The following is a 12785-nucleotide window of genomic DNA, read 5'->3' on the forward strand; positions in this document are numbered from 1 at the left end:
TTATGCCGTTTCTTGACCATTCTTTCAAATTTCGAAGCATTTGATTTTTTTCAAATCATTTGAAAATTCGCAAAGTGATAGCGATTTTTGTGACGTTTTTGTTCAAGCCAGGTTATGTATCATTAATTAAATTTCAATAAATTCCGTACATTCACCTACACAGTTGTTTTTGCAATTGAAAAGCAAAGAAAATGATATACATTTCTTTTGTTTGCATTTTTACCCTGAGAAAATTGCGATTAAACGATCACGAGTTTTCCGCAGCTATCTCGGAGCCATACTTGATCCATGAAATAACCTTTTCGCCATTCAGCTCTCAACTCTTCCCTTCCTGTTCGTCTCCATCTATTACGTCGCCATTTAATTATTGAACTCTCTCACTGAGCGGTTTAGCTGCTGATTTCCTGAGCCATGTAGCTCCTATTTACGTGAGTCATTCAGCTCCCAACCTTATCACTATTTATTCGGATAGTCCCCGGCGGTGAGCTCATCCTACTCCGATTGAGAGTTCCCTGACGGAAGAGTTTCTCCCGGCACCGATACCCGCATTCTGGAGCCATTTAGCTCCCAGCTTTATTCATGAACTACTCGGATATTATCCGGCGGTGAAACTACCCTACTCCGACTGAGAGTTCCTCGGCGAGGGAGTTTCTGTCGGTATCGAGGTCTGTTTCGTAGACTAATTAACTCCTAATCAATTAGAACCCTACTATAAATTCTTTGGCGGTGGATTTATCCCGACACCGATGCTTGTGTTCGTGAGCCATTTAGCTTCACGCTTCGTACCGATCTACTCGGTCTAGTCCCCGGCAGTAAAGCTAGCCTTCTCAACGGGCTAGCCAGTAGGTGCCGAGGTCTGTCCAGCGATTCCGGGTGGAGCATAGCATCCGGTGCACTGGAGTCCCAACGACCTGCTGCTTGCTGTTCGATGCGGTCCGTCGATTCCGGTGGAGGCTGGCGTCCGGTTCACACGCGCCCCGATGACCCGAACCCGGTACTGCGTTTTGCATTACTCAACTGGTCCCCGGCGGTGGGTCTAGTCTACTCCGGCTGAGGGTTCCCCTGCGGCGGAATTTTTCCTAAGCTCGATTTGTTGTTTCATGGCGGCGCTGCTTTGTTGGTCACTTCGCCACTTCCTCTGCAGCTCGGAGAGTATACTCGTCACTAGCCTGTTGACCGCATCCAAGATATAATCATCGTGGTACATCTCTTAGACAATATTGTCGACTGCCATGCCTTCGATCTTCTTCGAACCTAGGGCATTTGAAGACCACGTGCTTCGGCGTCTCTTGCCCATTCACACACTCCGGGGAAAGGGGTGACGAAGCATGTCCAAACCGATCCAGGTACTTCCGAAAGCATACATGCCCAGATGAAAATTGCGTCATATGGAAGTTCACCTTTCCATGTTTCCTATGTACCAACGCTGCCACATTTGAGATGAGTTGATGGATTCACCTCTCTTTCTCCGCGTTGTTCCACTCTTGCAGCCACTTAGCCAACGAGTCCGCTCTGACCAGTTTCCTCGCATTTCGTGTATTCCTCCGCTGATAGAATTGCATGTCCTCAGTCAGGGTGTTGCACATGGGAATCATCCCGGCAGTGACGCTATCGTTCTGTACACACTCACGACACGAATAGCCATTAGACGAAACGTGCTTGACAACTTCGTCCGTGCACGTGTGAACGGGTACATAAGAAAAGTATTAACCCTTTCATGCCCAACTTTTTTCTAGTGAATGTAGGGTCTCAAAACTATTTTTCCTTGAAAACGGTTGGATCAAGAAACATGAAAAGCCTATTTTCATAAAGATAGGTGCTTGCATGGCAGTGCTAGAAGCTGGTCAATTTTTAGCTTCTAATGCTCAATACAATTCTCCTAGAATAATTACAATAGTCCAATTACGTGGAAAACGTAACCAACGACAGTCTAAATTGATAAGTTTTATCAGTTTTCAATAATATTGCACCATAACGAAGATATATGAAAAAATCATTTTCCGTCGCCAACGTAAACTGTTCCTGGCAGCACTGCTCCATCGGAATCCAATCAGACTAATTGCAATAACTTCAGTTCTAGAGCTAATCCTTGTAACTGTTAGTACTCAAATTAAAGGCAATACTCACATTAATGAGCCTTACTTGTTTTTGTGAGCAAATCTCGCCTCAATCAAAAGTTATAGCTGTTTAAAAACGTTGTTGTCCACAAACAACATGGGCATGAATGGGTTAAACTTATCCTGACGGAACGGTCATGTTCCGTTGACGGTGACAGAAGCTGATGTATTGTCTGAATCGTCCTTTAATCACACTGCTAAGGCCGCTATCACGGGACTACAAGGCCTCTTCAATCGTGTTATTCGACTTCCATCTATATCGGACTACGGAACCGATTCCTGCAGTTTTTTAGAAATAATTTGTTTAAGTTTCCATCATTGGGGCTGACTGAAGGACTGTTGCTATGTGAGTTAAATGTATATGTTGAATAAATATGCTAGTTTTTCCACTTCCGAACTGTCCGTAAAGTCATTCGCTCGTTTGAGTACTACAGTGCTTTGCTGCCGGTTACCACGCAGAGTATTCACCGTAGGCCACAGTCCGGTCGTTGTGATGCTCTGCAAAATCTTCCTGAGACTTGTGTTCTGCTAACTTCATTTCTTTCCGTGACGATGCTCTTAATTTCTAGAATCGTCTTAGTGCGTTGGTATATTTGGATCAGATTTCTCTAGACGTCGAAGGGCTGGAAGACGCTTTCTACGTTGGTTAACGACCTGTTTCGTGTATATGATGCTGTTTTTGCGTGACCCCGAAACTCAGTCAGGTGGCAATGCCAACCGATGTCAGTTCATATACAGTGAAAACCCGTTTTTATCAGCCTCTTGGTGAATTTTAGGCTGATAAAACAGGGACATTGATAAAATCGGGACATAGATTTTATTTCTTTTTAACAGTCTTCCCAAATGAACATCGAACACCATGTTCGCTCTAGTTCTGTGCTCATCCTACACCATCATTTCGTGTGCAAACTCGAACGCGCTAATGCGTACCAAAACACGAGCATATGTTCGTCTGTACTACCGAACCCCATGTACGTACGCGGTGTTCGTACAGACAGGTTCTTGATACTAGTTTTCTCTTTCTCTCACCCATCATCACTAGCATTGACTCATTCTGTTTTGTGTGTGCCTTTCTTATGTACGCACACGGTGTACGAACACGATGTTTAAACCTAAGTTTGCACATCGTTCGCTTGGGGTCGATGTGAACCTGTACACAAAGGCAAAGCATGTTTGAGGTTGAACGCGTGCACGAAATTTTGTACACGGATGCAAACTTGTAGATGTTCATGGGAAGACTGCTTTTTAAGATACGGAAGCTCTTAAAGTATTCTTCTTTATTCCCTAGATCTAGCCTCATAACCTTTCCTGATTATTTTGATTAAATTTCTTTAAGGGAGTCTAACAGTGCAAAATTCATTAAAAAGTAAAATTTATGAAAAAATAAAATCGGGAGTAGATAAAATTTGGGGCTGATAAAATCGGGTCTTCACTGTATTTTGATAGCAATTTAAAATTAAAACCTGACTCATTTTCGATTCAAGCAAAAACGACATTAATTGTTAACGTTTCATATCTTCCAATCGCTTGCCTATTGAATGTCGTTACAACATATAAAAAGAGCAATGTGACGCACTTATTGTTAGTAAACAGGAAAAATAATGTTCTGGATAAAATTTTCTTTCCTTTTGAACCTGGAATTTTTTTTTCACAAAACCCAGGAAAAACCTGGAATACTCAGGGTTTTTTTTCAGTTTGAGTAGACACCATGTGTCTACTGGCTCAGATTGAATTTATCGAGTAAAATACTAACCACAAAACGTCCAACTTTTCATTCCTCCAATTATTTTTTATAACATCATATGCTTAAAAACCGAAAATCTCTATATTTGTACATACAAATTCTCGGTTCAGAAATGGTTAAAAAAAAATTTAAGTACAGATTATTCGAAACCAAGCCAAATTTGTAAATTTTTGTGCAGATGCCCTCTCATGAAATGTATACATAATATTAAGAAATAGTTACGAACACAGTCCTCAAGGAAAAAAATTTTAACACCTCTGTTTTTTAAGGAGAAGGAGTTAAAATTATGCTCCTATATCGTGAGATTAAAATACGCTATAGGAATGACAAAACCTGTTTCATCACTGTAGTGTAAATTCAAAATTTCGTTTGCCAAAATCCCATATCCCAAAACAACAAATTAGATGTCAAAATGAAATGAACTAAACACAGCGTATATAAATGCCGCGCTCTCGCACACAATAATTAAAACTTTTGGTCAGGTTAAGATCAAAAGTTATCATGCGATGTCCATTTAAATGAACAAAGCATTACTTATTCAATTTAACACAAAAAGGCTTAAGTTCGAGATTGTAAGAAATCTTTCCGGATATATTATACGAATAAAGCAGAAATTAAGTTTTCCTATCCTATTTTGCATTTTTTACAAATAAATAGAAAAAGATGGGTTTTGCGTTTCGGATTCTGCTCATCAGTAACTGACCCCGTCTTAGTACCAGTTAGATACTAAAATAAATCCAAAGGGTCACACACAACTGGTTGGTTATGAGTGATGTATCGGGAAGCAAACACAGTAGTTGTGGTTCGCCAGCAAGAAAGCAGAATCGTAAGCTCGTTTTAGGCTTGCTGACCAAACGCCTGGCAGTATGCAAAAATTTTCCCTAAAGGAAAACTTACGATTAATCCGAATAAATCAATATTGGATTTTGTTGTATTTTTTATTTACTATTTCAAGCTTTAGTTAGGGAAACTTGTTGATGATTCAAAAATTTACTTTGGAAGGCTCACCCATTAAAACAAAAATAAACATTATTAAGGAGCATATGTCAATACTACGGCATCCGGCGAACTGGACCGAATCTCGGCCGTGGAAAGATGATGCAATGGATGCAATGCACCATTTACACCCGACCACGTGCTTCTCATTACACGTTTGCGGAAAGTTATGCAGGAATACAATCTGCAGAAGTGTTTTTTATTACTCATCGTCCGAAAATTTGAGAGGAGGTACACTGTCTGATAACAGTTTCCACCGTGGATGGGGCACTTTGAATGGTAAAAGTGGGCCGACATTGTAGGTACCTTATTCGCACGATGTTCACTTACCGGACCAGACTCTAGAGGATGGAGACAGACGGTGCAAATATGGTTGATCATCTCATCGTTTTTCTTGGAATTTGAGAATTCACCATATATCAGAGTATGGGTTGCGGTCTCTCCAGTCTCTCTGTATAGTGATGCCGGTCCCGCGGTCGCGGCGGAATTAAGGAAGAAAGAAGAGATCGGATAGGAAGTGAAGGTAAACGAGATCTGGGAATCCCCAACCGCGTTTCAGGCAGACCGCCATGGTGCCCAACGCCCCAACGTTATTGCGATATAGTTTGAATAATATTGAATTTTTTTCTCTACCGGGAGTAAATTTTTCTCGACCATGTGCGAGAATTTGCGACCTGTATGAGAGAGAGAGATTCTCTCAGATACAACATTGCTGTGAAGGGGCGAAAGAGAGAACATAGACACGACGACAACAAATGAGCCAGCACCAGCATAGGGCGATATAAAACCAAAGCAATGATGACGCATACCTTCAGTTAAACTTGAAATCGCGCACGGACTGGAGTAGACCGGCTGTATCCGAGTTTAACAATTAGATATCGATAAACTTCACTGGATAAGTGTGTTTGGCATTGTGAATTGTTTTGTGCGAATAAAGTTTCAGTCTGATATAGTGCGACGTAAAGGTGTTGGCTGACCTTCCAGACGTTTCTCTGAATGTGCCGAGTCATTGTTGTGGTCGTCTTAGGAAAAAGAACCGTCGCGACATAAGTGCGAACTTAATTTCGGGAATAGTTTAATTACGTTGTTACCTGCTGTCTACCTAGGACACGGCGAAGCAAAACGGGCAGTGATTTTGAAACCAAAACAAGTACATCGAGCGAGGAAAATTGATTACCTAGCGCAGAAGGAGGAGGAAGCCGCCCAAATGACGAGGGACGATAATGTGCTGTTGAATGATGTCTACTTCGGGTCATATAATATGAACCATCAGCCGCTGACGCCGTTAACTCCGATTAGTAAAATTGTAAGTGTCCTTGTTAGTGCCGTGGGTAATTGGAAAAAGTTCTGTGTTAGGATCGACGACCTGATATAATGGTTGATGATTGGAAAGTTTATTGAAAGTAACTACAGTTCGTAGAAGGCTGACGTCCAACTTCAGAGCAGAGTGTGCAATGAAATATAAAACATGACATCAGCGCTATTGTTGAAAATTATTGAAGTTAACGAGTCTTACCAAGAGCGCGATAATATGCGCCGACCAAGCACGATACAGCCCCGAGCCGGCTTTAAACGTTGTGCTTTGTGTGTCTCACCTCGACCAAGCCGCCCTCAATCCGAGTGCGCATCGTCGCGTCGCGGATCCGCGCGATTGTGTCCGTGAACATTTGCAATATGTGCTGCTGGCTTTGCCTCTCGGATTGGTATTGTTTGCACCAGAACGGCTACTACTGATAAGATAAAAAAAAAGTTACTGCGCAATCTGGCACGTTTGTCGCTCTGCCTTTGTTCTGCCTTATAGCATATCGGTTTGGATTTTATCAGGCGTGGATATTGAGACTACCTTTCGTGCGATTCTAGAAAGTACCATCGTACACATGACCCAAATTATTACCATTTTGTAAGTCAAAAAGAACAGTTGAAAAAAATAGGCAAAGTTTGAACAGTAGGCTGTTGAATTGTCAATCAAATGTCGAAATGTCATAAAATACCGATTACCCAGCAGTTTTATTATAACCTGTACTGCATTCCAGCTATGTTTTATTTATTTTCTTCAATTGCATAGAACTTAAGACCGATTTCAAATGACAGTCGAACAGAATTCAACGCGCAGATCCGATTGACAAACAAGTTTGTGACGCAATAACCCAACACCGCCCAAGCTCACCTACTGCCCAATATCGGCTAGTAGCGGAAAAAGGTAAAACAAGATTCCGGTTCTCCTCGAACAAAAGGCATTTATTGAGCACTCGTGTGAGTTGGATTAACATTTTTAAGCTGAACGCGAGGAGACGTGTAAATGACGTCGCTAATGCATACGCGTACAGCGTAGTTATGGATAATATTTTCTCCAACGATTGTCAACTTCAGATAGCATCAACTCGAATATGTTGAATACACCACAGATAACAGGCGTTTGAACTCGTAACCGAAATCTGTGTATAAACCTACAGCTGTCATTTGAAATGAAGCGCGCGACTAAAACACATTAAGCAAACGTTTATATGTAGCGCAGCGAACGACGCTATGAAGCTGATTCGCAGTTGTCAAATTAGGTTCAATAAATTTTGGTCTAGTCGAAATGTCTGTTAACTGATCTTTTAAACATCTTTATGTTGGTTTCCCTTGATATAATTTGAGAAGTGTCATCTGGTTATTTTACTAGCGGATTTCACATTAAATGTCTGATGTCAGTATATCGACTTTTGGTTGTTTTTTAAAGATTGGCATATGAACAAAAGTTTAGGTTTGCCTAGAATTGCAACATACATTATACCAAGGGCTCTAAAACTACAAACGTCGAAACAACACATTTTAACTCGCATACGCCATTTTAATTGTGTGGATTCCTACGCTAAGTTTTTTGTTTTGTTGCGAAACCAAGTATTGAACAAAAGTATTACCAACACTCATAAAGTGCGCCTTCTCCAAAAACAGATTTTCTTCTTTATTTCATGCATAGGCACTATCCTGTGAATACTTGTTGGCACTTGTCGCCGCCTTAATTGCTTCTCACCGTCCTTCGCGTCCCAAGCTTGCCCATATTAATTTTCGTGATGTGTCAAACAAAGACATCATACCAGCCAGCCGGACGGACGAAGAATGCCTTTGAACTGCACACGAATTTCGATGTTTATCGTCTGCAGTGAAATCAGTCTGGTCCGGTACCAGCCGGATATTATTTTTTCCTTTGTAGATAGAAGAACGGAAGATTTTACTGTGTGCGCCTGGGTGATTGCTATTGAACTTTGGACATTACACGGACGGAAACGTTTATCCACCGAGTTCTTTGTCTTGCTACTCCAATACAGTGAAAAAAATCAGCGCTACCATACAAGGACAATTTAATTCGCGTGTTGACACCAAAGTGGGGAAAATGTGCCGCTTTCACCACCTTCTTCTTCGAACTAGGTAGGCAATGAATCGCGTGATTGCATAAAAACGAACAACTTCATTTATTTTTGTACGCACACGATACCCAGTGTATGACATCCGCTGACATTCTCCAGCATCTGCGGGCAAGCGCGTTGATCGATACGACCAAGGAATGTGAAACGTAAACAAAGAACTGTTTATGGAAATTTGTGATCCGATCTGGCTGTGCCTTTTGAATCAATCATTATGCATGTCCTTGGCATGTATAGACAATCTGATAAAGCTGCAAGCATATAATATAACATAAGTTAGCAGGACTCAATTTGCGAATTGACATTCAATGTATTCGTAGCGCTAGTTCGCCTTACAGACTCATTTGTCCCAATGGTCATGTTTACTAAAATGGTAGCCATCATGTCGTCTGCTAGAGCTAGTTTTTAGGCGCACAACTTGTCCAGTGTAGCACATATTTTATCGTCTCGTGAGGCAGTGTGTGGAATGGTTCTTGGATGGAGCTGAGCGGTAAATTGAACTTAAAGGAATACCTATCTAGCTTGACGACAGCAGCTTAGCCAAACAGTATGACATGAAATTGCGAAATTTTAGTACCGCTCGACTTTTATTGCCTATTCCAATGGCTTGACGGCCACCATAAGGAGTGGGGCTTCGGCGACTGACGCCAAAGTTGCTAGTTTCGGTGTTTACCTGAAGCGAAATTCAGCAAGCACACACGCGTTAGAAGCATGTTCGAGTGGCGACGCGCAGCGTGTAGCATTGTAGAAAAGGTAATACATACCTATTGGGCGGCCATGTATAGACATGTTATTTATATGTTAGTTTTGAATGTCCCAAAGGTCTTTGTTTCGGATATACGCAGTACAAATTAGCAAAGAGTTGCTAAAAAGAACACGTGTTCAACTTTCAATATCTAATGTGCGAAGGTGACAGGTATCTTAAACAAAAAGAATTGCCATTGTTGGGTAGACGGGGACAGTTCGAACATTGTGTGCTACATACTCCTTAATTGTCGTAGTTCGAAGAAGGTAGCTGAACAGTCTTCTTTGTTCCTTGCTAGTTTGTCTTTGTATCAGACGCAATGGTTCGTAGATGCGGTGCATATCCCATCATAGGCATGATTTGCATATCGTCGGTTTCGTGCAATAGGTCCACAACCCAAAATTCTTCATTATTGAGATTATGATGCAAAATGGAGGCAGGTGGCATAAAGTTTCACCTCGCATAACCCCGGTTTAAAATTTACTAAACAACGTAATCTACGCCCAAAATAGTTCTCATTATCCTTACAACAATAAGAAAGACCCTTGCTTGGATCCTAATGCCAAGTCTGGGAAAAGAGGAGGGTTCGGATCTGCAGACCAATCTATTAGTATAGTTAGTAAACCGGCACAACAATTGACTCTTTTTCGGAGCACCACTCAATCGAACGATAATTGGTACCAGAAGCCCCCTTCCAAATACAAACTTGTTCGGATAATTTTGGTTCACTCACAAGAATTTTTAATTTGTATGTAAAAATATATCTTTTGAATGAACACTAGCGCCGCCACATTCACTTATTCGAACTATCCGTCAAATCCATTCCGGAACCGGTTCGAAATACTGAATGGATTCAGTACATATAGAATCTGGCTCAAAGGAAACAACCGACTCCCACTCAAACGGTTGATGCATTTGTGCTGGAATCCATACTAAATCCACTCAGAAGCAGAGTTACAAATATTCAAATTAATTGAATGAAAATGGATCATATTCAGCCGCATTCGTTTTCAATATTCAGTGACGCAGCTGAAAACGTCAAACGAACAAACCGCCCATTCATCCATGCAAATTTTCCTTCATCTCCGAATATTACACGAAGCGAACGTGCAGCATCGAATCAAACGCATCAAAGTAGGCTCTGCCACAATGTTAGCGATGATAATTGTTGTTTTATATGCTTTACCGGTATTTGAAAACATTTGCCTAGATAATTAGTGAAATGAATATTATTGTACGATATTCAACTGAATGAATAACATGGATTTTTAAATAAATATTTTTTCACCACGAGTCGCACCAGGTTCATTTTCAGCCGTCAAAAAAGAGCTTCGCATATTTTTAACTCTGCTCAGAAGTACGAACCGCTTCCGGAATGGTTTGACTAAGTAGAGGTTAACCGCTGTCAATTCAGTCAAACTCAATCACTAAAAAACATGATGACAGTCAGTAGCGCACCTTCCTTCGAAAACGTTAGGGGTTTTTACACAAGTGTAATGCTGAAAATGTACTCTGTTCTCTGTGATAAGACTTACGTATATGGCTCGGGTATGAATGAATGGGTCGGTCCACTCGCATTCTCACCATAAAACATCATTGGAAATACCTGGCAAGTAATTTCTTCATATATCCTCCGTGACGAATTCCCCTACTTATAATTACGACATGAATTTATTAATTATCACATCGCAAGCACGCGGTGGCTCCGGGTAGTCCGGTACATCGATTTTTCTACAGTACATATACCCAAGAATCTTGATTGTTATGCTGTTCCGACTATGGTGAGATAAAATGTTGCAGCAACTTCTAACAAGCAGCTTAAACTAGGGATACCCTAGCTACTGACAAAAACTGTTTTTGCTGTGATTTTTATTTTGTATTTCTCGTAAACGTGAACTTGAACGTTCAGACAATTTTTTCATGATAGAAGAATTTAGATAGCACTTTAGAATCTGAAGTTATTCTTTCAAAACGTGTTTACTAATAACTCACCACTTTGACTGAATTGTTTCTGTGCGACTTGGAGCTACAATTTTGAATCCAATCCACATTACATCGGGCGTTCCTCAAGGAAGTCATCTCGGACCACTTTTTTGTGCTTTTTGTGAACGATCTGTGCAATGAATTGTCTTCGTCTAAGGTCATGTACACACCAAAAAATAATGAAATTTAAACGACATGTAAACCTATACGAATGTAAACATACAAAGCTTGAATCAAAAATTTGATTGAAAATTACATTAAAATCAATGCACTCAGTTGGAGCATCAAAAATCATATAATTTAACACTCTCATTCGTGTAATATTACATGTCATTCATTTTACAGCAATATTCAAGTGAAAATACATTGAAGTGCATTGGTTATCCGTTTAATGAAACTGTAATTTTCAATCCACGTGTAAAATTATAATAAAATTCGTTGAAGAAAGCACGCCCGAGCAAATACTCATGGGTTCAAACACCATATAGCCCCTTGAAAAGACTAAACATGATCCGTGCCAAAATCCACAACCATCAAGACACCATAAAATGGTCTCAATAACCCGTAAATACACCAACATATGGTGTTTTATATGGGATCTACGGGACCATGGTGATGGTGTTTTCATGGGTTGAACCCATTTCAAACACCCATGTCAAACCCCATGAGCATGGGGGTATTATGGGCTTTTCGTTTGCTCGGGTGTCAAATCGTGTGTATTTGTGGGGGAACTTAATTTTACATTTATATTCATGCTCCAAATATGTGCATGAAAATAAACTTAAAATTACAAAATATTTTTTCTGTGTACGCAGATGATCTAAACATTTATCGAATAATAGTGTAATAAAATCTATGGTACTTTGTGCATTGCAAATGGACGTCGATAGGATCATCGACTGGAGTGACAGAAACTGCTTTCAGCTTACTGTGCCTCGAAATCCAGATTTTTTAGAAAGTCAGTATCTAGATTGTTAAGCAATTCAAAATCTATGAGGGATCTAACGAATATTACAAAAGATTACCATTAGGCGGCGCCAGTGAGTCTATGGAAGATCAAATATCTGGAAACGAAATTCTGCCTCTAGGTAGCGGTAGAGAGGTCTGTGTTATCTTTTGTCTTCAAACTAAAACAAAAACCGGAGAATGTCACTAAGGGTAAGAATAAATGAGTCATATTCCAACAAAATCTCACTAAGTTGTCAGATTACGTTCCTCTTCCTTGTTCAATTAAACTAATTTTTTTTTAACACATGATGCATTCATGAAATTATACTCATTCATGATTTTGGAAAGAAATTTAGATTTGAAAGTCGTGAAACTCCTATGAACCATTTGTGTACCATTTGTGTGTAAATTTTGGATTCCAGAACAACATTGCCGAAGATACAAATCTGCTAAAAAATTAGAAACTTTAGATACAGCACATCAAAAAAATGTAATGCTCACTAGCACCGCCTGGAGGCAGAATTTTCACATATTCAATCACCAATCCGAAAGGTAATAATCTACTACCCAAGTATGTAAGAAAGTAGTGCTCTAAAGACAATCTGTGTTGCACAAAGTACAACACGCGAGTGCTCGTGTTAGAAAATTTGGCGCGAGTGCCGGTGGGTTATGATCCATTTTTTTAGAAAGTTTATGTCTTCGGCAAAGTTGCTCAGGAAACCAAAACCTACGAAGCGGTATATAGAACAATTCATAATTAATTAGGCAGCGCTAGTGAGCATGTTATTTTTTGGGGGTGGGCGTAGCGTAGTTGGTAAATCGATTGCCTTGTACGCAGCGCACCT

General features: G+C 40.3%; 1 protein-coding gene across 3 annotated transcripts in view; it reads left to right on the forward strand.

Moving 5' to 3' along the window:
* LOC131680838 (transcription factor kayak) overlaps positions 1–12785 on the forward strand; it is a 47441-nt gene that overhangs the window by 20916 nt on the left and 13740 nt on the right. The window contains exon 1 of one of the 3 annotated variants that reach the window (XM_058961564.1): positions 5671–6163. The exons of the other annotated variants lie outside the window; for them this stretch is intronic. Within the exon in view, the coding sequence (XP_058817547.1) occupies positions 6065–6163 (99 nt within the window). The 5' untranslated portion in view covers positions 5671–6064. Of the gene's footprint in view, positions 1–5670; positions 6164–12785 lie in introns of those variants that run through there. 3 annotated transcript variants of the gene reach the window in all.

Source organism: Topomyia yanbarensis, chromosome 1 (assembly GCF_030247195.1).
Source record: "Topomyia yanbarensis strain Yona2022 chromosome 1, ASM3024719v1, whole genome shotgun sequence".
Taxonomy (NCBI): Eukaryota; Metazoa; Arthropoda; class Insecta; order Diptera; family Culicidae; genus Topomyia; species Topomyia yanbarensis.